The 26,276-nt window shown below is 40.6% G+C and overlaps 1 protein-coding gene across 7 annotated transcripts in view; it reads left to right on the plus strand.

Moving 5' to 3' along the window:
* Nucleotides 1-217: 217 nt before the first annotated feature.
* The window catches only part of PPP4R1 (protein phosphatase 4 regulatory subunit 1), a 65,402-nt gene continuing 39,343 nt past the window's right edge, over nucleotides 218-26,276 (plus strand). Inside the window, exons 1-4 of one of the 7 annotated variants that reach the window (XM_079300132.1) lie at nucleotides 218-516; nucleotides 786-830; nucleotides 15,295-15,430; nucleotides 22,380-22,486. In XM_079300132.1, coding sequence (XP_079156258.1) covers nucleotides 510-516; nucleotides 786-830; nucleotides 15,295-15,430; nucleotides 22,380-22,486 — 295 coding nt within the window. In that variant the 5' untranslated portion in view covers nucleotides 218-509. Of the gene's footprint in view, nucleotides 517-785; nucleotides 831-917; nucleotides 1,030-1,092; nucleotides 1,225-15,294; nucleotides 15,431-20,965; nucleotides 21,009-22,379; nucleotides 22,487-26,276 lie in introns of those variants that run through there. The other 6 variants (XM_079300129.1, XM_079300131.1, XM_079300128.1 and 3 more) reach the window with 6 other exon arrangements.

A 26,276-nucleotide genomic window follows, 5' to 3' on the forward strand; every position in this document is an offset into this window, starting at 1 on the left:
AGGAGCACCTTCGGGGCCCTCCCTCCAGGTGAGCCCACAACACCCAAACTTCAGGGCAGGGGAAGCTCCGCGCCTCGCCTCAGCCCGTCGGCGGGCGGCAGGAGGAGCCCGATCCCCGGCCGCGGTTGAGCGGAGGGCAGGTCAGCGGGCCGGGGCGTGCGGCCGAGCCCGGGCGTTCTCCAGCCCAGGGCCAGCCCGGGCGGCTCCGGCCGTGAGTCAGAGCGCGGCGAGGGGAGGCGCGGCCGCCCGAGCGAGCGAGCAGCGAGCGAGCGAGAGCGGCTCCGGCGGGTGGAGGCGGGGGCAGCGTGTCCGGCCCAGACCCCTCCTCCCGCCTTCCTCCGCCCGCTCCCTCCTCCCTCCCACCCTGCGCGGCTCTCCCGGGGACGCGGAGCGGCGCCGCCGGGCCCGGGGCCTGGACCGCACGGTGCCCGCCCTCTCCCACCGCCGCTCCCACCGCCCGGCCGCGGGCTGGATGTAGCCGGGCGCCCCGCGGGGGCTGCAGCAGCAAGATGGCGGGTAGGCATCGCCCCCCTCCCCCTTCCCGCACACGCCGCCTCCCCGGCGAGGCGCCAGCCCTCCCTCCTCTGTCCCCCCTCCTTCTCCTCTCCCCCGCCCCGGCTTCGGGAGCGCTGCCCGCCGCTGTCCGGGCTCGGAGCGCAGGGGCTGCGGGGTGGGTCGCGTCGGGGGGGCGCAGCCCGCGGGCGGGGCAGGGTCACGCGTGGCACCGTGGGTCAGCGGGCGCGTTGGCACATGGTGCGTGTGTGTGTTTGTCTCCCCCACCGCAGATCTGTCGCTGCTCCAGGAGGACCTGCAGGAGGAGATCGACGGATGTGAGTGGGGACGGGGGGGAGCGGCGGGGCGGCTTTCGGGCGAGGAAGTGGCTTCCGCGGGGGAGCGCCCAGGGTGCATTGCGGGAGGCGGCGGGAGGAGGAGGAGGAGGAGGAGGAAGCCATGGCCATGCTCCGCGCTTCCCGGTGTCCATGACCCGGTCCCGGTCGCGCGTGGGGCTGCGCCGGGCGGTCCCGCGGGGTGCGTTGGGCGGCGGGCGGGGCGGGGGCGCCGTTAGCGGCCGCCCCGAGGGAGCGAGGGAGGTAGGGATGGAAGGAGGTATAGAAGCCGGGGAGGCTGTGCCTGCGGGGCGGCGTCCCCTCATGGCCCGGGCACGGCAGGGCGTCGTCGGGGAGGAGCAGGAGGAGGCTAAGGCTGCTGCATCTGCAGCGGCATGTGGGTTGCTCGTTCCTTTTATATCTCTTTATTTTGTATACCTTTTTTTTGTGCCTCATCTTCCCCCCCCCCCCATCCCTCCCTCTCAGGCTCCCTTCCTTGTGAAGGGTCTGGAGCACATGTCCTGTGAGGAGCGGCTGTGGGAGCTGGGAATGCTTAGCCTGGAGAAAAGAGGCTCAAGGAGGGACATTATTGCTCCTTACAGCTGCCTGAAAGGAGGTTGTGGTCGGGTGGGGGTCGGTCTCTCCCAGGCAGCCAGAGACAGGAGAGCGGACATTGCCTCAGGCTGCGCCAGGGGAGGTTCAGGCTGGACAGCAGGAGGGATTTGTCCTCAGAAAGGGCGATTAGATACTGGAATTCACTGCCCGGGAAGTGGTGGAGTCGCTGTTACCGGAGGTGTTTAAGGAAAGTGCATCTGGCAGTCAGTGGCATGGTCCAGTTGGCAAGGTGATGTTCCATCACAGGCTGGAGGTGATGGTCTCAGGAGTCTTTTCACGCCTTGTTGGTTCAGAGAGTCCTGACCCTGCTGGAGAGATCTGGAGAAGAGTTAATGTCGGGGTGCAAAGTAGCAGAACTGCGACTGGGGTGGTGCAAAAATTACTAACACAGGGCTGAGAAGCCTTAGCATGGCAGACTGAGATGTTACTGACGTGAGAAGGTGTCTGTTGATCGTGCTGATACTGAGGGAGCTTCTTGGAAGCAGAGGAGGATGAATTTTGGGTAGAAAGTGAAAATGGGGGTGGAGGCAGGTGCCTGCTGTGGGTATGCAGACCCCTGGTTGCTGCCTGAAGGTGTTTTGTCTGCTGTGCAGTCTGCAGGGCATTCCCTCACCAGGGCTGGAGTGCAGGAAAAAAACCTTGTGTTTTGTGCCTTACATTTTTAGAGGAGAGCTATTTAAACTTTTTAGGATTTAACTGATACATCTTCTTTTTCACTTTTGTCAGCTGACACTTAGAAGGCTCCTATTGTGCTTTGCCTTGCACAAAGAGGGAGTCTTTCCCTCAGGCTTTTTTTTTTTTTTTTTTTTTTTTTTTTTTTTTTTTTTTTTTTTAAATTCAGCGTGATAAGTCACTGTTTGAAAACTCTCTGCGATTACAGAGGACTTTTTCAGAAGGGACACACTTCACAAAAAAAAAAAAAAAAGCATTCTTATGTTTCCACTTAGATTATAGTTTGAGTTGACTGTAGGACAGGAATTGAAATGATCTGTAGTCATTGAAGGAGAGACTGAAGCTGTGGGTTCCTGGTGCTGGTCTTAATGTTATGGTCTTAAAAAATGAAAAAAATTATGCTTGGAGATATGAGTCAGTCCAGATGAGAGCATCCTGAAGGCAGAAGCCATCGAAATATAAAGATTTGAAACCTCATTAAAAATTACTGAGGTTTTGATGGAAGTAGATAAAAGCAAATGTCTCAATACTTACATTCTTGGTATTTTAAGAGAAAAAAGCCAGGACTGTGTATGAATCAATATGTGTTGTCTCGATGTAGTTCAGTCTCACAGTTGATTTCATGGTTCTAAATTGTATGTGATTTTGTTCTTGGGTGGTGTCTAAGCCAAGCAAAAATAATACAGATCAAGGAGACTGTACGTATCTAGTAAAAAATACTGATTATTGTGCAGTATTATTTGAAATAGCTGCGTTTTATGCATATATAGAACATGTTTTACGTAATTATGAAAGTATTTCCAATTGATTGGTTGCACCTATGAAACAGACAATTAAATAAGACAGAAAGTTGCAACTCCTGCCTGAACCCCACCCTACAGTATCTCTCTGTTGTAAATATTTCAAATGTTTTCAGCTCTTTCAAGTTAGACACTGGTTTAGAGTGTATTACTGAAGCAGTAGAGTTGCAATAGTGATAAAACTGGAAGTTATGGGCAGCTTTATGCCTGTGTGATTCTGCCAGCTGCATTCTTGCTATTAAGTGTTTTAAGCTATATTTAAGGACAAGTAAGAGAGAAACACTTGCAGGCATACTTTTAGCCCTGGTTGTATAATTTAGGAGGAGGAATTAGATAAATGTGAAAGAGTATGATTGATTGACTGGTTATTTTGAAAAGTGAACTATGTTTTCAGTAAAATTTTTGGGCTTTTAACTGATCTGATACCAAGCAATAGCAAGAGATGTGTGAGGGTGTGTTGGAGAAATCAGGAGTGTTTAAGACTGGATGCATGTGTCAGGTCTGGGTTGGACATCTGAAGCTGAGTCTTTGTGCATATGGCTTAGAAGATTTCACTGGATTAGGTAGTGAGCTCTTCTGGAGCTCATCAGTGAGCCTAGGTTTGAGTCTGAATCATGTTATTGCCATATAGTTTGTTTTGGTTTTTTTTCCCTTTTGTAATGAGAATTTTCAGTGTAATTCAATGTTTCCCCTTAAGGAAGGAATCATTAAGGTGACTTAAGAGATACCTTTTGTTGCTCATGTTCTAAAGCATTAGGAGAAAGGCCTGGAGCTGAGCAAACAGCCATACACAGTTCCTGCTGAAAGTAATGAACCAAGCATCTGTGCATATTTTAGATAGGCAGAGTGAAGAACAGCTGTTTTATGATCTTTGTCTTTTAAGGTTTCTGGAGTCAAGTGTTTTACTGGGAAGTTGGAGTTTAATCAACAACTTGTACAACTGTACAATTTGTTCTTCTCCTCATTCATTATGCCAACTTGCTGGATGCTAATTAACTTGAAATATAGAACAGTAAAATATTATGGTTTTGGAGTACTGTTTTAATAGCTGCTTGTGAAACAAAGTTTACCTTTTCTCTGGAGAAAACTTGATGAATATTTAGGTTAATGAAACATTCCTAGATTTCAACAGAGAGCAGTAAATCTGCTGTTGGAGTAGTGGAGACCTTCAGAATTTATACTGTGAAAGGCATTTATTTAAAAAAAATAACCTTCCTTTTGTTGATTTGTTTAAGAGGTCAGAGATTAAACAAGAGCTTTTATAAGAAAGGCTTTCAGAGAAGGGTTGATAAACCAGCTGGACTGACTTTTAAATAATTAATTTCAGCTTTGGTTTGCATTTCTATTTTGAAAGCTTCGTATTATTTTTCTGCTCTTGGTTGCTTGGTAACCACTGGAAAGCTCTGATTTTTTTTTCCTTGAGGTGAATGCATACTTTACACCTGGTACATGAAACAGTTGATTGCTTTAAGTAGTTACATAGCTTGCAAATAGCATTTCAGTATTTTCATTTTAGCTGATATTTCACTTCTGTAGATATAGCTCCTGATGTCAAAGGCTGTGATAATAATTGAAGAAATTCTGGTTCTTCCAGAATTTTTTAGCCAGTGGCTTTTCCTTATTTGCTTGTTTGAAGTAAATGGAAAAATAACTCAAAACCAAGACAGTGAGTGTACCCTGGCTGAATGTACTGAAGGCTATAAAAGAAAAATTAATTCCTAGATATGAATTCTTATCATGAAAGACAACTTAATTGACTCTAATCTCCCCAAATAAGGAACATAAAATTGCGCTTCATGTATGTGAAGATAAACCTAAGAGAAATCCTTGTGTGAAATTATCCATTAAAGAAAAAAAGAAATAAAGGCACCTTACTCTAAAAACAATAGAGTGAAAATTTAAAAATTCAAAGTGGAAGCTTTAAGAAGAATCTCCATGCCATTGCTTGGATTGTTGGCTTCCTTGTTCTTCTGTCTAAAATCTTATACAGTATATAACAAGTCAGGAAAATCTGGCATTTTTTCAGATCTTTTGTTTTGTGCATACACAATCGAAATAGAATAGTATAACTGTCTAAGATAAGTATAGAACAAAAAAGAAGATAGGCAGCAAAAATGGTTGAAAAGCAAACGTGGGCTTGTGGAAAATAAAGTGTTCTTTATGACTCTTGCCAGACAGTGTTCTTCCCTCCCCTGGCTGTTTCTGAAGGCTGAACTGATCAGTGCAGATAGATGAAATGAAACGTACCATGATGCTGACGTCTTTCAGTCTGACCACTGATGTGTGCAGGATGTGTGCTCTAAAAAATAGAGCCATCTGCAATTAGAATTCAGATTTGGAAAGGGGATAGCTTTATTCAACTCATTATTTTATTTGTGATTGAAATCAGGAGAGAACAATTTTGATCTCATATCTGGTTTTAATATTTTTACTTTTTTGTTTTGTTTGGGTTTTTTTGGGGGGGGGGGGAAAAGTCTTTGTTAGTGATAGCTGACAGCTGCATTTCCATGCAACAGCAGGACTTCTGGTAGTTGCAAGTATACATGCATACTTTGGTTATGTAGCTTACTCAGATTTTGAAACTTTACCTTTTGTCATGCTGACAATAGTGAATTTCCTTTTCTGTACACTTAGTGTCCAGATGTTTTAACTAAAAATGCAGAAAACAGACTTTCAATATCTACACATTGTTTAGACAGTTTTAGATTAGAACTGTTACGTGAGTTTGTACATATATATACACACATCTGTGTGTAAACTTGTTTTCTTTAACACAAGTGTTTAATGATATGATCGATTTAAAATTCAGCAATAAGGTAGTTTTTACAATTGGCAAATCTAATGTTACTCTTTGGGTTTTAGTAGTGGATGAAAAAGTTCTAAAAACTAAAAACAGTAGTGTTGATCCAACATTGCTCTTTTTTTATTACTAAGTTCTTTTCTATGGATTAAAGAGGGAGGACAGGTCTTCTAGCCACTCCTCCCAACAGGCTTCTCAGTGAGTGAAACACTTATTTAGCTGAGCTGAAGAAAATTCTCTTTGTGCATCTGCAGATGTCAAAAGCTGTTTTATCATTGATGCTATGTTCTTTTTCCAGGTGATGAGCAAATCATCTGGCATTAGCAGTGACTTGTGCTGGTTGAATGCTTTCAATTAAATTATTCTGTTAGACTTTGACTAGGGCACAAGTCTTTTTCCAAATGGAAGCCAATTTAAATTTATTTTTTAAGCCTTTTAAAATGATGGTTTAAGTAAAAAAAAAATTGTTTATTTCTTTGTTGTTGTTTTGTTTATATAAAATCAGTCTGTATTTCCCTGTGGTGTCAAATCACAGTCACAGCTTGATGCTGTGTTGTAGTTTTTATTCTCTGCCAGTGAATTATGCTGGCTTAACATGTGTTCAGTATGTTAAAATTCACCTTCCCTTTCCCACAGCTGTACATAGTAATACCAGAAGCTTTTGCACTGTGGTTTCTTTGTTCCTTCATCACAGAATAAGAATTAACAGATTTTATTATGGTGGTAGTTGTTTTGTATAAGGCTGCACATTGTGTCACTTCTTAGACTTAATTCCAGCTTTGGGTATAGCTCAATTTCCAGCATGATGTTCAAATGCCCTGTTGCAGTACTGACCTTTTGGTCCCATCAGTGTCTGAGCTCTGGTGAAAGAGTGCTGAGATAGTTTGAGTTACTGGGTTGGCATTTCAGCATTGCAAAAGGAGTAATAACAGAAATTAATGGCAGACTTTCTGTAGTGATTGGAATCAGTTCTCTGGTGTGACTGAGATTCTGCTCCTTTGGGAATCCAATAACCATTCCTTAATGCTAATGAAGCACACGTGTTAAGTCTGTTTTTTTTCCCTGGAGATCAGGGTTTAATTCTCCCAACACTTCAGTTCATTTTTTGTCTTTTAATGTGATGATTGACCCTCATAGAAACTGGGAGACTCAGGTGGATGGTTGTCTCCCCATGGAATTCTGGTGTTAGAGGTCTCAGGTGGGTAATGCTTAGTCTCTCTTTCTCCAGCAACCTCTTAGGATCCTAGAGAAAAGAAAATGATGTGGGGAAAGGATTGTGCTTGATTTGATGTAGGCTAATGAGCCTTCCTCATGCAGCTGCACATTTTTTCTCTTACACCTAGAGGATTGAAGAAGTAATTTTCTAGGCTTTCAGCTTTCTGAGGCCACTAGCACCACTTCTGAAAAGCACTGGGAATGTGCTTTTCACCAGCCACCTTTTATCCCAGCTCTTGCAGGGATCCTCAATTAAGGTTGCCAGCTTTTTTTTTTTTTTTTTTTTTTTTTTTTGCTTTGTCTCATGATTTACCTTCTAGGGCTTTGGGTATTCTCCTCCTTCTCCCTTTCGCTTCCACTTGCAGCTGAAAAACAGAGGGAGTGAAAGAGTCATGACGAAGGAGCTGGAAATGTTCAAAATCCTAGAGTCAAGATAGTGAAACCTTGGTGCTTGCAGTCATTTATGGCTGCTGACCTATTGTGGAGGTGGCAGACTGTAGTGTCTTAAAGATAAAATGCTTTTCTTTCCTGTGTGTGCCTTTTGCTGCTAAGACTTTCCCTCTGTGTGGGCAGGAAGTTTTCATTGCAAGAGTTACAACATGAGCAGAACTGGATGAAAGGATAGCTTCTGCTTTCAGAGCTGGAGGAACAGTTTTCTCTTTGGAAGAGTGAGGCAGGGACAGCTGCCCCTAAAGGTTGCCAGAATATCAGGGCTCCTCTGTCTGCTTTAGAAGGTACAGTGTAAGAGAAAAATGTGGCTATTGTTTGGTTTGAGAGGGATACTACAGTTCTTTCTGGCAGTAGGGTGTTAAAACCCTGCTGGGTAGATTGAAAGTGTCAGAGTATGTTTGTGAAGGGTGTTTGTTTGCAACAGCAGAACAAGTGTGCTGACAGTTGAGACCACTGGTTTGGTGGGTTTTTCTCACTGTTTTTATGGTAAAGAAAATAGGCAAATAGTACCATAAATATGTGTTATTCTCTGTACAGTTTCTGGACAACTAAATAGATTAATGTATAAAATGGATATGGTATATGAATAATATTGCAGACCGTTGAAGCATTTTTCTCTGATAAACTAATCTGCTTAGGGAATTTTTTTTTTGTGGTGTTGCTATAGTGCCTGAAATGTTCCCAAATATTTGAATAGGGGAGAGGCTACCTTTTCCTTCCTCTCTAGCCTACAGGAGGAATAGTTTGATTAGTCTGTAGGGATGCTTGCTTGTGCAAATAATGTAAACATTAAATTGCATTGAAATGAGCACCCATGACTGTTCTTTGTTCTAAGAGTGAGTCCACTGCATTCTGTACTGCTCAACCTTCTCCCATAGACCAGTTTTATACTTTATACTGAGCACAGACAGGAAGAGTGTGGAGAGTTGCAGCAAGAATTTATCTACATACCCAGAAAACACAGAGTTTTATGCCACCAAGAGTTTTGAAAGCTGTCAAGCAGCACCTCAAGAACATTATCTGGGATTTAGGCAGAGAGAAGAAAAATGCAGTTAGGAAGTTAAAAGGGATTTATGTTGCAAAGACATGTTTTATAACTTATGGATGTACTAGTTGTAGAGCTTGCCTTCTCTGCAGTGTTTAGCCTAAGTGAGTGTATTTTAGTTACTGTGATGATGCTGTTGAAGTCACTGCACAGTGGAGCAACACTTGGTAGCTGATATACCATCATTCATGGTGTTACATCAAGCATTGCAAAGCTTGCACAAGTCTTTTGAGTGTTTGAGCTTCAGCTGCTTGCTTCCTATCTCTCTTCCTTCTAGTTAGTCCAGTGTTAAGGCACATACAGTTGGAACTTGGTGTTTTTGTCTGTACCCAGTCTTGTGGCAGAATTTGAGCATTGCCCCGAGCACAGTGAATGCATGTGTCCTGTTGTGGTAGGACCATGTGGTAGGTTGGTTGTAGATGGAAGTAGGATTTTTCTCCCAGTGCTACAAAATTCTCAGTCAGTCATGAGGTCAGTTAAAAATCCCATGAACAGCAGTGCTCTGCAGAGAGAAAAGGGATGCCTTTCTTTGGTGGTAATGACCTTGCAGAGGAGAAAAAGTACCTTAGAGGAGGTTCCTACTTGCAGTAACTGGCTTTTGCTTCACTCCAGCCTCTTTCCACAATTCTTAAGTGCTGCAGTTGTTAGGAAGGGGTAGAAGACAGGGACTTAAATAGCAGGGAGCTTGAGTGCTTTGGTGATGGGCGTCACATGCTCCCTACAGGAAATAGGCAGGCAGGATATAAACTGTTGTTTCAACTGGTAGCTTGGATGTCCTTCTCTTTGTTTCAGTTTCCTCTGGAGCAGCGTTTGTTTCCAGTGAAACTGTTAACCGGTAGAAGGTACATTCATCTGTTGTGCAAATAAATGACTAGTGAGCAATATGAGATAGAACTATTCCTTTTTTTCAGAGCAAATCAGAATTTTCAATGCTGCTTGTGTATGCTGTGAGAAACAAACTTGTGTATAGCTGTGCCTCTTCTCCTTGATTAAAGAATTTTGTACTGCCCCTTGTTTCCTCTGATGCTTGGTGAGAAATGTGACTTGTGTGGCAGCTTGATAGCTATCTTTATATGAAGGCTTTTACTAAATGAAAATATTCTCATAGCCTGTTTCATTTAGACTACTGGGTCTTTTAAATTTGCCATGCCATACTTGCATTAGTTCTGTGTGTAAACAGCTGCTGATTTTTTGATTCATGTGACTTTCATCTGCTAAATGTTCCCTGCCCCTAGCCCTCCAAACTTTTACTGAAGGTTTATTTTAAAGGATTTGCTGTGTCTCTGCTTCCAGCTGTTAGCAAACTCTGCTGTCAAAGTGCTACTTAGGGGCTAATGTAGTAATTGCATCAGAGCTGCATTGCATTTCCACCTTTCTTATCTTCTTCCTGGCTCTCTACTCCTTCTGCTCCACCCCCAAACCCAGTCCCACCAAACTTGGAGTTCAGACAGGAAAGTCTGTGCATACAGGTGTGGTAACTTGACATTCATAAGAGGCTCAAGTCCAATAGTGTTCCATGGTTTGAAGGGCAAATTTAGGGGAGGAACACAGAAGAAGGGTGGTTCTTGTTTCTGCTAATATGGTAGGTAGGGTGGATTCTAGGATTATCACTTGCAGTGATGACTTTTGCTGAGTAGAGTCTCATACCTTGTTGCATCTCAGTTGCATTTCCAGTCTCCGGCCACAGCAGGAGGAAAACAGAAAAAGTAGTTCATAAGTGTCCCTTGGAAAAAACACCTCCTACTTACTGATGGTGGGTTTTGTGATTTCCAGTGAGTGATGCCTGGATTGGGCAGGCAGGGTGGTAGGATTTGGCATGGCAAGCACATTCTATAAAATTTGTGTGATTGCCATTCAAATAGCTGTTGGTTAATGTTACTGAAGCAGTGCAGTAAATATGTGGTAGCAAATGAATCTGAAATAGTGTCATGGATGCTTTAGTCTGTGTTGTCACCACAGAACAAGAGCTGAGACATTGTGCAATAGGAAGGGGTAAAGATTAGTGAGTTCAGCTGTGAACAAATGAAGATATTTAAGCATTAGTAGTGCTCATGCTGAGGTGAATTTCTCTTTACAACACACCAGATGCAAAGTGATGTTTCTTACAGAAAGTTATATAGAAATGAATGTGTTTGCAATATTGAAGGGCTGAGAATACTACTTGTATTCTGCAGAACTCTGAATCTAAGGTGAATTTATTCTTTTGTAGCATGGAGGGCAGTAATTTGGAACAAAACCTGCTGCTGTTATTTTGTGGTCATGATAGCAAATGTCTGAGCTCATAAGATTACAATTCTTGCTTTACAGTTAAGCAGAAAACTTACCTGAACAGCAGAACAGAACTCAGTTTTTCTACATATGAGTGCTGTATTATCCTGAACATCCATATAGATAACAATCAATGTAGAGTGTGATCAGTAAACTTACACTAAAATGGAATAAAATTTGTCAAATTTAGCAGATCTATCTGCCATATAGATTTTGCAGTATATCTTTGAAAGAGGACTCTTTGGGGATGCAGAAGATAAAATGAGAGAACTGTTAAAATTAGCTAGAAATCTTGAATTCTTAAAGTTGTCTATTGTTCAGCTTTCAGAATTGAAAATTGCTTATTTTTTGAAAATACATTTCTTGTCACTGAGTTTCTATACCAAAACAAAGAAGAATATGTTTCTGCCATGGAGCTCACACCAAATACAGAAGAACAAAAAGAATACATATAGGCCTTGTTATTGAACAGTCTATAGTAGAGAATTGTTCCTGCACTATTAAAAAAGAAAGAAATAGTCATTTTTTTTCAAATGTGATTTTGTGTACCTCTCTGTAAAAGATTCAGTATGAGAGGTCTGTGTGAAAGATACTGTGAGGATGAGATATGTAGTAGAAAAACCAACTCCCTTGAAAATTGGCCTAGAGGCTGTGGTTTTATAGGGGACTGAGTTTTAAATGGACCTCTGTTTTGTTGTTGTATGCTCAGCCAAGCTTGGCAGTGGTTGACTAAACACCTCCAAACATAGTCTGCCTCAGCAAGATTGCACTATAGTTCATGTTAGTTAATAATTGTGTCAAGTTACTGTTGTATCTTTGCCATAAAACAGAGGAGAGCTTAAAGGAAACAGGAGAGATTAAAGCAGTGAATGTTAATATATATTTTCACACGGTGCAGTATGGACCAGATGCAAGATAGGCAAGCTTGAAGAGCTTCTACCAAAAATCATTCAAAAATTGTTTGACAGGAAAATAAAGGTACACAGAGGAGAAGTTACTTGGCTTCTGTAATATAACAGATTGGAAGCAAAAGATAGTGCCTGTCTTGTTGATGTTTCCTTGTGGCATCATTGTGCATTTGCTGTTTCTCCTTCTGGCACCACTAGTGACTTTGAACTCCTGGGGTAGTGTGTTCTTATGGAAACTCCTGTTTTCTCTGGCCCTGCTTTTGCATGCTGGTGTGACCATGTAAGACCAGATTAGAAGGTAGTTAAGACTCTGCACTTGCATTAGTTTTCATTGGTGTCTTGTAGCTTACGTGCTTTCTGTAGATTTCGTCCATGCTTGTACCTGTTTGAAAAAGTTGAGAAAAACAAGAAAATTGACCCATAGTTTTTCTGCAGTAGATAAGTAATATGTGGTCCTGTTGTCTGGTCCACATTCTGAAGTGGGACAAAATTTGTGTGTTCTGCATTTGAATTAGCAAAAATTTGTACTGATTCTGACTGGCAGGGAGTTCAATTTCTCCATTATACCTTGTATGCAACAATGTTTTGGATTTGTGCTGAAACTAGTATTGGTAAATCACTGATGTGTTACTGTTGAAGACAGGGCTTAAACATTGTCATGGCCTTTTCTATTCCTCATGGTGCCCTCCCAGTGTTGAGTAGCTACTATGAAGAACTTCAACTCTGTCCCAGCCAGTACACTTGTGTTGTTTAAGGGTGTGTTTTGCATTTGTAAAATTCACAGAAGGTTCTGTGGTACTTAGTCAAGTGTTCAAAGTTGGATGGAAAGCAGAGTAGGGCTGAAGAGGCAATACAATATTCAGTTAACAGTCTTTTTGGTAGCTGTTTTGGTATAATGTGAAGGGAACAGCAAAGTGACTTGGTTTATTGAATAATGCCAAGTGTGTCCTTTAGCATTTTACATGAGGAGTGGTTAGATGTTGGTGAATTGTGTTTGTGGCAAGTTGCAGACACACATCCACTTGAAGGGTTTTGTTGGAATGGGAGTTCTTTGTTAGAATGGACTATATCTTTTGACTTGGATAGGTGTCATGAAAGTGAAAATGAATATGTAACTGTAACAGCACTTTACTAGAACTATGAACTGTTCATGTGCTGATTGATTGATTTTTACCACCCTTTTTTTCCTTGTATTATAGTTGTGTTAATCAAGGTGCTGTCATCTGAATGACCTATGAGCTGAGATGCTGGAATTATTTAAATAATGAATGTTGTTTGGTAGCAGGGGCACATTAAGCTCAGTATAGTGCTAAGCCTGATTTTACAATTCATAAAATCAGTAGAGCCAAATCTACACAACTCTCTGTTTGAGCTAGTAGGAGGCATCAAACAGATAAATTGTAAGCAGATGCTCATATTTTTATCATTGGTATTTACATTTGATATAGAGTGGATTTAGCAGGAGGGTTGACTTAACTGGTTTAATGAGGCAAAAAAATGTAGGAAAATAAATGTAGAGGGTACAAGGAGGAACATAGAACAAAGCTAAGTTTGAGAAGAAAGAAATGGAGTGAGTAAAATTGGTGGTGCATATAATGGTCAGCATTTTATTTTTTTGTATTCATGAGTTTGATAGTTAAATAATTTTTGTCCACAGTATAGTTATTTTTATGTCAGTATTTTAACATAGTTCCTTAAATTAATTTTTTTAAATTTACAGTATGATTAACAGACACTGAAAAAGAAAAATAGGACCCTGTTACAGAATTAATTTCAGTGTTGAGTTTGGAGAGAAGGAGGCTGAGGAGTGACTTCATCACTTTCTGTAGATTCCTGAGAATGGGAAGTGTAGAGGGAAGTGATGTAACTTTTGGTCAGCCCTGAGTTGGTTGGGCATTTGGACTGGATGGTAGCTGAAGATAACTTCAACTGAAATAGTCTAGGTGTGAGGTGGCAGAACTAAAAACACAGAAAAATCCTTGGTCTCAGTTGGATTGATGGGTTGAATTAAAGGCCTAGGAGCCTGTGGAAGAAAGGGTGTAGCCTGTTCCTTGTTAACTTAACCTGGCATAAAGTCCAAGCTTGCATTAGGAGTTCGTTTTCACTCGCCTCCCACTTCCTGTGAAAATAAAACTGATTCTTGCAAAAAGCCCAAACTAAACAACAAAAATTAAACCCAAACAAACCCACAAACCCAAACCAAACACAAGTTCAAACAGTTATGTAAACCTGGAGTTGCTAAACACTTTCCCTTTGTGTTGCAATAGCTTTTTGCAGCTGATCTTTATTTTCAACCTTCCCTTCCTCCCTCTGCAGTTTGTTATTCTGTTCTCTACCTTAGACATACCTAACACCAATAATTCCTCTTCTCAGATTGCTCTTCCATTTCCTTTGGCTCCTAGTACACTGTCTTCCTTTCTCCCATCTCAGATTGTTCTTACACACTTGCTCTTTCCCCATCACTTTTTCATTTGATTTCTGGCAAGAATTCCATGTCCTATCGGCAACTGCAAAATCTGGTGCCTTGTGCAAGATGGGACCAGTTGATGCCCATGGATTTTCTATGTAGAAAATGGGAAAATTACTTTGTTGGTAGAAGGATGCCATTAACTTAGTTTATGACTAAAAATATAACTCTCCCAGAGCTCAGTCTTTGTCTTTTGACATGTGAAGTACAGTAAGGAAGATGTTAATGCATCTGCTGTTTATGTATTCTGAATGTTGAAAATAATGACACACTTTTTGGCAAGCAATTTATATAGCACAGCGTAATTGTATGCAAAGTAAGAGGACAATAATATTTTTTTCTTCCTTTTGTAGAGTTCATTTAAAAAAGGTAATTGTTTGGCTTGTAGACCTGTCTTCTGATCTTCTCTATTTGCAAGTTATGAGGAGGTGTTTCAGAGAGATTTGGCTAGACTGCAGAGTAGGGGTAGTCTATTGTAGTGTTGTGTTTTCAGGACTAATGGAAGTGACTTTTCAAACAGGTGATCTTATTTGCAGCCAGAATTGTGTCTTTGCTATGGGACTGAGTTTTAGAGCAGTTTTGAGGGCATATGAAAACTGAAAAGGTGGTAATTCAAATCCTAATTATTAAACAGCTCTGCAGAACAGATTGGACTTCTTTCCACTTCTTTGGTTCTGTGTTGATAAAGCGGTCAGTATGTGAAGTTCTCTGATGATTTGCTGGTTAATAATTACGCAGTAGGTGAATTGTGCCCATTTTATTTAGTAGTCAGATCTAGCAACACACTGATTTTAATTTTTTTTTTACGTGCTTATATTCTTCTGTTCTAGAACAAGGTCTTTTTGGTCTGTTATATCATGTATAAACTCTGGGCTACCTGCAACTATGGTTTAAGTATGTGTCTTTAAAAGATTGACTTTACAATTAGATAAAAGTCATTTGCTTGAGAAAAACATAAGGTATAAAAATACTCAGCAAGTTTAGTGATGAATCTTACTTTGGAAACTTAGAGAAAGTGACTCAAAATCCATTTATACATCATCAGTCATACTTGTATAGAAAGGACTTTATGGGGGCTGGGGAAGCTGGTGGGAGCAATGTGATGCAGTTACTAAATACGTTGTTAAATGGGACCTTGCCTAGAATCTGTATTTCAGACCAACAACAGACATCATTTTAGTGTCAAACTACTGTGATTATAAGGAATATTTCTGATGTCTCTGATAGTTGGTGTGGATGACTACAGCTCAGAGTCTGATGTGATTATTATACCTTCAGCCCTGGACTTTGTCTCACAAGATGAAATGTTGACGCCTTTGGGAAGATTGGACAAGTACGCTGCAAGTGAGAACATATTTAACAGGTATGCTTTTTAAATGTCCTGTCTGGCTAATGTTATGCAAACTATTAATCTGATTCAAATCTGACTGAAGTTAATTTGCATGGAATACAAATAATTTCAAAAAACCCAACACCTTTACGAAACTCTTCAGTTTCCACCTCTCCTTCTGTTTGCTCATGCACCTCCTACTTAGAGAGAGCAAACTATTAATGATAACAGAAATACGTAAGTTCACCTTTTAAGTGACTGTAGTACAAGACCTCTTGAACTTCTTCATTAATTGGAGCACATTGTTAAGGTTTTTGTGCAGATGCTAAAATTCCTGTTGGCACAGGACTGTAAGGTGATACTAAACTCCATCCATAACTGTGTGACAGTGAGTTTAAGAAAATACTTCATGAAAGGTCAGGAGAGCATAATGAATTGGCAAGAGATTGCCAAGAGGAACCCAAGAACTTTATTACAGAATCAGTCTCCTCTGTAGTTTACAGTTTGAGTATTGCTGCTTCTGGTTATTGAAGGTAAACTTGCCCAGTTAACACTGTGTTCTGCATTTTCCCCTTCTTTTTTCTGCAATGCCACTGAGATGGTTGTTTCATTTGAAAGCACAGGTATTGTAACATAGACAGACACACATCCCACCCCATCCCCTTGCACTCGAAGAAATTCAAACCCATGGATTATTTTAATTGGAACTGTAAACAGTAACAGAATCACAAAAATGTATGAAATCTGTTAACATTGAGATTTTTCTGGTATTTTATTTGAACAGGGTTTAGTTTGGGCTTCAAGTAAGCTTTTAATGAAGTGTGTTTGCTTTAATGTTGAATTCTTAGTAGAGTAATATGCAGAAGCAATGTTTGTGATCAGCCACCCAATAGGATAGCCTCTGTTTTGTTGTTCATGGCCTGGGTTCATAAAGGATTTATCCCTGTTCTTAATTTTAGTCACATGAACTGTACTTAAAATTCCACACTACGTGTGTGAACATACCATTGAATGGAAGCTGAAAATTGCAGAATGGTTTCTCTTGTTATAACCTGCATAGACCTGTATGCACAGATGAGTACTGAAATACACTTCATTTCCAGATTTTGTTTTTTTCCAAAAATCCAAAGTTTGCTGTATTTTACAATTTAGTATTTTTTAACTTTTTGCATGTTTTGGCTTTTCATGGGGAAGGAGAGAAGAGTAGCCTTCAGGGAGGGCTCCAGATGACAGTTATGTAATAAAAGCCAGTAGGGAGGAGAACAAACTGAGAAACTCAAGTTGTGTATCTTGAATTTTAATCAAGAATGCTGGTCCTAGTATTTTACTTGCCCACCTAAGAAAAAACTTTGTCTGATTTCTCAGTATGGATTGCACTCGATATCAGACATGCATAAACTTGGAATCTTTGTAATTGCTCTGTCCAGCTTTATGCATTCTGTGCTTTCCTGCAGGGGAAGGTGGTTGGAGTAGTCCTGAATTTTTCTTTTCCTCCTGTGTTTGCTTGTTTGAATTATTTTTGCTGGTACAAACATGTTTTCTTAATCCTAGCTGTCTGCGTAGGCCTATTTTGTTATGTAGCATAAGAAAATATAGGAAATAGCAAATGATAATTTTTAGTGGTGTAACTGTGAGTAACACTTAGATCACAATAAATGATAGTGACTACTGCAGTCAATATATTATGATTCAGCATTAGTCAGTTTCAGAATATAGGAGGGGTTTCTGCGAAGCAGAGGAACTGGAGCATTTAATAGGAAAAGGTTAATTAAATTAATTTGTTTATTCCTATGTTGTAGTATGGTATCAGCACATAAAATTACTAATGAGTAGTTTAAAAGTTTTAAAATACTATGATTGAGTTAATAATGTTTTGGCTGTTTCTGTGACCTGGAACCTGCATTTCTGTGGAAGCTTCATGTTACACATTCCAAACTCTTGTAACATAATCATTAAATCTGGGTAAAGTAGGGTAAGATTTTTTTTTCCCTTTAATTGGATGAATTTGCTTTTAGTATGACAGTTTCTTATCTTCAAGTTTCATTTTATGTATTGCTTCTCTCTGCATTTGGTTTTATTACTGTTTTGTGTCTGGTTAATCATCAACTAGTGCAGCATATTTGCAGTCTGTGCAGATGAATGTCTGTATTGAATGATTAAAGTGAAGGGATTTTTAACAACTGCTGCAAAAGTGTAGTCTCCTTTGAGTGGATTCCTTGAGCACTCATTGTTTCTCAGCCACTTGTTTTGAGATGGAAATGGATCAGTGTCTGTGTCCTGAAAAATTTCAGGAGATGGGGCTTGGAAATTGGAATGTCTTCTTTGTTTAAATATGTAAGATTTTTGATAGGATTAACTGAAAAGGAGAGAGAGAGACAGAGATAGGGAATCCTTTTACAGTTTCCCAAGTGGAAGGAGTTGCTTTGTGACAACTTTTGGTATGTTAGGGTTTACATTTTTACTGGCTTAGGTGTTGCTCATGAGTACCTCCGATGTTGCCTTAGTCTATCAGAATGGAGGGGAACCTGACAAGTATTGCAATAAATTTCCCTTGTTGTGTCTGTAAAATAAGGCAAGTGGGAGTCTGGCTGTGATGTGATTACTGAAGAAGCAGCTTCCAGACCAAGTTTGAGAAAGATCTCATATGCCTTAATAATCCAACATGCATCACATTGCAGCAAGAACAGATGTTGAGCAGAAAGCCAGAGCCATCACCCTAAAACACAGGATCTTCTTGTGTCTAGCACTGTTGTGTGTACATACATACAGGGCTGATGATTCCCTTTTGCTACTTGCTTTAAAAGCCGATTGCTGGTTGCTGGTGCAGTTTGGAGCATGGCTTTTGTCTCTTTTCTTTTTTCATGTTAAAATCCCTTGTGGGTTTTTCTAATCTTTATTGCCATGAACTTGTTTCCATTCCTCATTAAGAAGGCTCAGGAGTGTAGAGCACTCAACAATAAATCTGTTTAAATAGTGAGGCAGTTCCTGAACACAGATCCTTCATTTTCCTAATCCTATGAGGAATTATTTGCTGCTTTTTCTCTTCAGACCAAAGCACATCTTGGCAGGAGACTTGTTCACGGGTATGGTCAGTCTCGGCTGTCAAGACTGTATCTGCACATTGATGTGGATAATTTGAAGCTATCCTCTTGCCAGACTTCTTTGTGTGTAGAAGTAAATCTTTGCTTTTCCCTTGGGAGAATACCTGATGTCCTTTGAAAAAAGTTTTTTGGCAACAGTCAAATTTCAAATACTCATGAAACAACAGTAAGTGAGGGTGTACTGGATCTCATAGAGGGATTGAGCACATGTGTGTACTCACAGCTTATAAGTAACACTTTCACAGGAACTTCATTTAACTGTGTATTTGAAAAATGGGACTTACATGCATGAAGCACCCCCACTAAAACAGAGGAATGCTGTAATTACAGGATCCCTGCTGTAATGTATGTAAAAAACCTCTCTATGACAGTTTTGTGGGATACCAAGACTACCTTGCGTTACTTTCATTTAGGTATGATCAGATTAAAGTGAATTGATAATTTGATTTTCCACAACTCAGTTGTTTTTCTCTTCCCTTCTGTCTCTGCAGCCTAGCCCAGTGCAGTTTCTTTTTGGGTATTTGAGTACTGACAGTAAGGAAATGCTAAACTCATGCTGTAGACATGCAGGTGAAACTATACTGGCTTTGTTTTGACAGGGACATTTCTCATCATTTTGGTACAAAGTATGCTATTTATCCTGATCTCTTACTTTCCTCTGTTTTAGTCTCAGTGTTCCTGATCCTACTGTATGTCAAAAATTAAAATGTAGTAAAAAATGGAACAAACTTCAAAACAGATTTTTTTGCATATAAATTTTCAGGTCTGTGTATACAAATAAATTACTTAAATGCAACAGTATAGCTTGAGAAATTTTACCTTTTAAATGTTAAAATAATTTAAGCTGAACTAACAAAGGACGGAACTTTCCCAAGGCACTTAGAAAAGTCATAATTACTTCAACAATGCTTGAATGTACCTCTGCATGTTTAGCCTGCATGTTGATTTTGAAATTGGGAGCTTTTTTCTGAGTATTCTCTGAGCTTGCCAAACTCAGTTACTGCTGTCAGTATTAATTTAAACACAAAATGTCATGGGTGGTCTCAGGCACATGCTGTGACTCTTCAGAATATTTTGTGCAGGGCTGAGAGTTGGACTCAGTGATCCTTATGGATCCCTTCCAACTCAGCATATTCTGTGAAATTTTGATTTACAGGTTCTGAAAAAATGGGCTAAGGAAAAAAATAATCTTTTTTCCTTTTATTTTTCTCTGGTTTTGTTTCAGTTTTTTAAACATATGCTTATTATCTAAATGCACTCCTTGTGCAGAAGTAAGCTAAATTCTAAAGTAGAAATTTATTAAAGAGCCAGTGATGTAGAAGGAGTTTGAATAAGCAAAGCAAAGATATTTATAGTTTTTCTCAGAGTATATTCTCTCATCCTGTATTATGTCTGTGTGTACAGTCTTCAAAATACCTGTCACCTGCATGTGGGCATAAAGGCAGAGTGTTTGTAATCTACTCCCATTTTAACCTGCTGCTACTTGCAGTTTTTCCTAATGTAGGACAAGCTCACAGAATTTTGAATTTTGGTAAATGTCCTACACTTCTGCACATAATACTGGAAGTGCTTGTACTGCATGCTACAGTTGCAGCATTTGACCTCTGGCCTTTTTTGGTGTGTAAAGTATTTAATGAATAAATTGATGTATTGCTGCTTAGGTGGCAGTCATAGAGCAAGCACACCTTGGCAGAACTAAATCACAGCCTATAATGTTTGGAGAACATGAGTGGCCATCATCTCCCAGAGGGATGGATGGATGGATGGATGGATGGATGGATGGATGGATGGATGGATGGATGGATGGATGGATGGATGGATGGATGGATGGATGGATGGAGTGATGTTTTTGTTTGCTCTGTGTTTACTGGCTGCTTACCCAGTTAGGTTTGCTAAAGTGAATTTAGCTTACTCCAGTGCCCTTTGTTGTTTTGCTTTTTTACCAGAATTTGCTTGTTGTAAAAGTAGGTCCATTGATTCCTTTGCAAGCTAAACAGAGAAATGTCATCTGCATGCAGGTGGGGACCATCCTACATTTAGTCCATGGAATAAGTTGAATGGGTTTAATAGATAGGTCAATTCTGTTTCAGGTTAGGATTTCTGTTTTCATCTCCTCCTCTTGAGCTGGTTTATGGCTTTCTGCATAGCCACATGTCCAGCCCACAGGAACCAGTGAAGACACTGTGAGATTCAGCCACTACAGTCCAGCTCTATGGGGAGATGAGAGTCTTCTCAAAACTCCCAGCATAGCAGAGAGCCATTCCATAGTCCCCAGGAGTCAGATAGGATTTTGAGCTGTTTATTAGATGGGTTGTAGTGCCATTTACTGTGGTTCCTTACTTACTGAGACTCAGTGGTTTAGTTTACTTGTCTCTCATTTTCCAAGACTACATTTAACATGTAGGAGACACGTGTCCACACAGGCTGGTGTATGAAATTGCTTCATCTGTTCCTCTTCTCTTTTCAGAGGTGTCCAGCCCTTTAAAAGACCAAGTCTACTCTGCTTCTAGGTTAGTGTGTCATGCAGTCTGTTTTGCTACACTAGGGTTTTGGTAGCTGCATTTTAACTGTATATCAAGATCTCTGCTGGGAGATGTACTTCTGCTGAGTTGAAAAGAGTGAGCAAGAAGAAATTTATTAAAGGCAAACTGTTTCTTCAGTTTGTTTTTTAGAAGATTTTATACATCTCTATGTCAAAACAGTTTACTTTAAGATAGTTCTGCAAGTGGCCAATGTGAAATATTTAAATTACTGATTTTCAGTGGGAGAAAATGTGTGCTTATCTTTGGGAATTCATGGAAACCTCCTGCCTTTCTCTGATTGCATGGAATTGTGAAGTTCTTGAGCTTCTCTTGTGCGCTAGGAATGTAACCATCTGTTTCCTTATCAGTTTTTGACCTCTGCTCATATTCAGTACTTGTAGGGAACACAATAAAGTTTAGGTATGCCTCTGCTCTTGTCTACAGCACTGCTGTTTGTCAGCAGTGCTTCTACCAGGCTGCACCCTAGGAGTGTTTCTGTGCCTCAGTTCTGGAAATACCTGGCACTTGACACTTGCTGCTTCAGCATTTTGTTGAGTTGCTCCAGGGCATTAACAGATTTACCAGTGTCTTGGATGCTGTTCATTGGCTCATTCCATTATCCAGGGATAATTCTGCTAGCTCTCTGAACTGATGTGTAACCCACATTATCCAATAGGGTAAGATTAATCCATAGAAAATTTTCTTGTGCATTCAAAGTAGTAACTGAGTTGACTATGATTATTTGATATTTTCTTAATGTTTCTGTTTGCTTAATGTGTGTCTCAGGTATACATGGGTTGGGTAGTATGTTATTTTCACAGTATGTACCCACTGCTCACAGTGTATACCCATAGCATTCAAATGAAGTTTTGACTTGAATGTCACCATTGGTATGAAAATCTTCAGCTTGAGTGTTCATGCTTTTGTGAAATAAATTCAGAATTCTGTTTAGAAACATTTTAATGATACTAGTGTTACTTTGCTTTGTATGGAGCAAGTTAGGGACATCATAGATGAGGATGGAAGGCTGATTCTGACTTCCTAACATTGAGCTCCTGTTTGCCCACTTAGCAGATGATAACTATTTCTGGTCTTGGTGACTGGTTTCTCTTATCCTTGTAAATGAAAGGTATACTTTAATGTTACATTTAAAGCTTACAGTTCTTTGAGATTATGCCAGGTATCAGAAGTAAGAATTCCCAAAGCAGGGCTAACTAAATTTACTGACTTTAAAGTGAATATATATAAAATTCTCTTTGGTGTAAGAAACTTGTATGATTGCACAACTTTTTGATTTATCTGTATTTCTGGACACCGTAATGCTGATAATGCTGATTTTTAATCTTTCTTGTAAACTAGGCAAATGGTGGCTCGAAGTTTGCTGGACACTTTGAAGGAAGTCAGTGATGATGAAAGAGATTGTATTGCTGTGTTGGAGAGAATCAGCAGATTAGCTGATGATTCAGGTAGGTAGCCCTAAACATTTTACTGGGTTGATGTGGGCAAGTCAGAGGTGCTGAACCTGTGTTTAGACAGGAGCAGTATGTTCTTTCTCCAGTATTCAAACTAAGCTTCTGCAAATTCAATACAATAGTGTAAAATGTAATTTTTCTTAATCATCCCACAAAGATGACTTTTTTTCTTATGCTTTTCATCAACAGATTTACACCCCTTCAAAAGGTAGTACTGCAGCTTTCCAGCAGTAACTTTTTAGTAACTTTTATTATGTACTTTTGCTACTCAAGAGATCTACGTGATTATTTTTGATTTGTAGATCAAAATTAGTTTCTTGCCTTGAAAATAAACTTGGAAACCATCTGTGCAAAAATTCCATAAGGTTTTGATAGAATTTAAATGCTGAAGTTGTTCCATTAGACCTTTTTGGTCAGCCTGGTGTGAAGGTAAGAGAATCAGCAAGAATTGGGAAAGGTGCAAATATGGAATCAGAGAACGTTTAGGTTGGACCTGCCATGGACAGGGGCACCTTCCACAAAACTAGGTTGTTTAAAGCCCCATCCAGGCCTGAACTTGAACACTTCCAGAGATGAGGCATCCACAACTCCTGGGTAACCTGTTCCAGTGCCTCATCATTCTCCTAGTGAAGAATTTCAGCTTTGTATCTAATCTAAACCTGCTTTCTTTCAGTTTGAAGCCATTACCTCTTATCAACACACTGCATTGCCTTGTAAAAAGTCCCTCTCCAGCTTTCTTTCAGGCCTCCTCAGGTACTAGAAGGCTTCAGTAAGGTCTCCCCAGAGCCTTCTCCAGGCTGAACAACCCCAGCTCCATCAACCTCCTCTCCTAGGAGAGATTCTCTCTCTGATCAGTTTCATGGCCCTCCTCTGGATTCACTGCTACAGGTCTGCTTCCTTCTTATCTTGGGATCCCCAAGCTGGTTGCAGCACTCCATGTGGGGGTCACATGGAGAACAGAGGGGAGGGGCAGAATCCCCTCCCCTGCCCTGCTGGCCATGCTGCTTTGGATGCAGTTCAGAATGTGTTTGACTTTCTGGGCTGCAGCTTCACATTGCTGGGTCACGTTGAACTTCTCATAAACCAACACACCTCCGAATCTTCCTTGTCTGGGCTGCTCCCAGTCCATTCTCTACTAACCCTGTATTGGTACCAAGGTTTGTCCCACCCAGGTTCAGGACCTCATTCTTAGCCTTATTGAACTTCATGAGGTTCACATGGGCCCACTTCTCAGGCATGTCAAGCTCTCCATCCCACTGTCCATGTCACCAATCAAGATGTTGAACAGTGCTGGTCTCAGTATTGACCCCTAAGGAGCTCCAGTTGGCACTGGTCTCCCCTTGCATGTCAAGCTGTTGAGGACAAGTGTTGGAGTGCAGCCATCCAGCCAGCTGTTTATCTGCTGTGGGTTGCCATATGTGAAATCCATGTCTCTCCAATTTAAAAACAAGGACATAAGGAGATAGTGTCAAATGTTTTGCATAAGTCCAGGTATGTGATGTTAGTTGCTCTTCCTTATCCACCAACATTTTAACCCCATTGTATAAAGCCAACAAATTTGCCAGGAGTGATTTGAGCTTAGTGAAGTTGTGTTAGCTCTTACACGTCACCTCCTTGTTTTCCATGTGCCTTCTCACAGTTTCCAGGGAGATCTGCACCATGATCTTGCTAAGGCACCGAGGTGAGACTGGCCCTGTGTCTTCTTTTTTTCTCTTTTGGAAAATGAGAGGTTTGTTTTCCCTTTTCAGTTTGGTGGGAGCTTCACTGGACTGCCACAGTTCTCAAATACGATGGATAGTGGCTTAGCCACTTCTTCCACTAGTTCCCTGAGGACCTGCAGATGCATGCATCAGGTCCTGTGGGCTTGTGCACCTTCAGGTTCCTTAGAGGATCTTGAACCTGATCTTCTTCTGTGGGCAGTTCTTCATTCTCCCAATCCCTACCTTTACATTCTGGGACTCAGGTAGAAATCTTACCACTGGAGACTGAGGGAAAAATATAATTGAGTTCTTCACCTCGCATCACCTTAGCCTTCTTCATGTTCAGGGTAACCCTATCTCCCACTTTCTTCTAGAGTGGGCTCATATTTTCCCTAGTCTTCTTTTTATCACTGGTGTACCCATAGAACCTTTTCTGGTTGCCCTTGACATTCCTGACCAGTTTTAATTCTTTGAGGGCTTTAGTTTTCCAATCCCTGGAGGTCAGACAATTTTTCTGTTATTCCTCCTAGGCTACCAGTCCTTGCTTGCACCCTCTGTAGGCTTCCTTTTTTTGCTAGAGTTTGTCCAGGAGCTTCTTGTACATCCATGCAGGCCTCCTGGTGTTTTTGCTTGACTACTTCTTTGTTGGGCTACATTGCTCCTGCCCTTGAAGTAGGTGATCCTTGGATATTAACTTTCTTGGGCACCTGTTCCCTGCAGGGCTTTATCCCATGGTACTCTACCAAGTGGTGATGCTAAAAGTCTGCTCTTGAAGTCCAGTGCAGCTTGCTGTGCACCCTCTTTGCTATGAGTTGGAGGGCTCTGTAGATCCAGTGTGTCTGTTGCTAGTCAATATATTGGGACTGCTGAGTGTTTGGAATAAAAGGCAAAAGCAAAAGAATGAAAACATGTGAAAGAAAAGGAGTGCTTAAAAAGTGATGGGGGAGTAGATGAAGGGAGAAATTGTGTGAACAGAGCTGTGACAAAATTCTGGCTTAAACATGCTCTAGAAAGAATTAAGGGCTTGATTTCTACATAGCTGATACATTTGACACACCGGGAGGAAGAAGGTCTAGCAGCAAAAAATCAGAAGAGATCTGGTCATTCTTTGTTATTGTTGGAATGATATGGAGAGAAATTTCTATTAAATCTCAAATGAGAGGAAAATGTGTATTCTATTTAATGTCTGTTAGTTTTTCTCCCTTCTTCTGGAACTACAGAAGATAATGCCTTCCAAGGGCAAAAATATATTCTGCTGAGTTCTGTTATTCTGTCATTACTGTCTTAATTTAAAATGCTTGGGTTTATTTTTTTTTTTCTGAGGGAATGTCGTTGTTCAGCCAGGAAAAGTAGCCTGTTGTAAGCATTACATAATTGTATTGAGTACTTCTCCAAGGATTCTTTAAAAGGGAAAAGAAGTCACTATTCACTTACAATGAAGTGTGTCTTTAATTGAGAATAGTGGCATGCTACTGTTTATAGAGTGCTTTCCTAGCAAAGCTCTGCTTCTGAAATCTGCCTATACAGTTGCCTGTTTGTGTGGCCCTGTGAATGGTTTCAAGCACCAGAAACTTTGTGAAGCTCCACTTCAGTTTAGAAAATAGGACAGATGTGCCAAGGGAACATGGCCTCTTGCAGCAACTTGTAGCCTTAGGCTTTTCATTGGTGACCAACTAAGTGTGTCAAATTGAAGTTTATTTAGGCAGAAATGTAGTGGAAGCCAAGAGTTGAGCTCAAATCAATTTGTTGCCTTTAACAAGGGTGGGGTACATTTTTAGTCAGGGCTGATATTTTCTCAGTGTCAGTAAAAGCAGCAGTTCAGGCTTTTCCTGCATTGTAGAAGTTGTCTCAGATCTGCCAAACTCGTAGCACTGGATTCTGCAGCTGCCCCGCAAATTAAATTTCTGCAACTTAACTGTGAGTCTTGTGCCTCGAGCAGTTGCTGTATTGGACTTGGCTGGTTTCGGTAAGACAGGTTATTAGAATATCCTTGTGTTTTAAACCATGTGAAAAATTCATTAGGGAACTAGATCTGCTTTGTGTCTGCTTAATAGATGAGCTTGACTATTATTCATACTGTAGCA

Source organism: Erithacus rubecula, assembly GCF_903797595.1.
Source record: "Erithacus rubecula genome assembly, chromosome: 3".
In the NCBI taxonomy this organism is placed as follows: Eukaryota; Metazoa; Chordata; class Aves; order Passeriformes; family Muscicapidae; genus Erithacus; species Erithacus rubecula.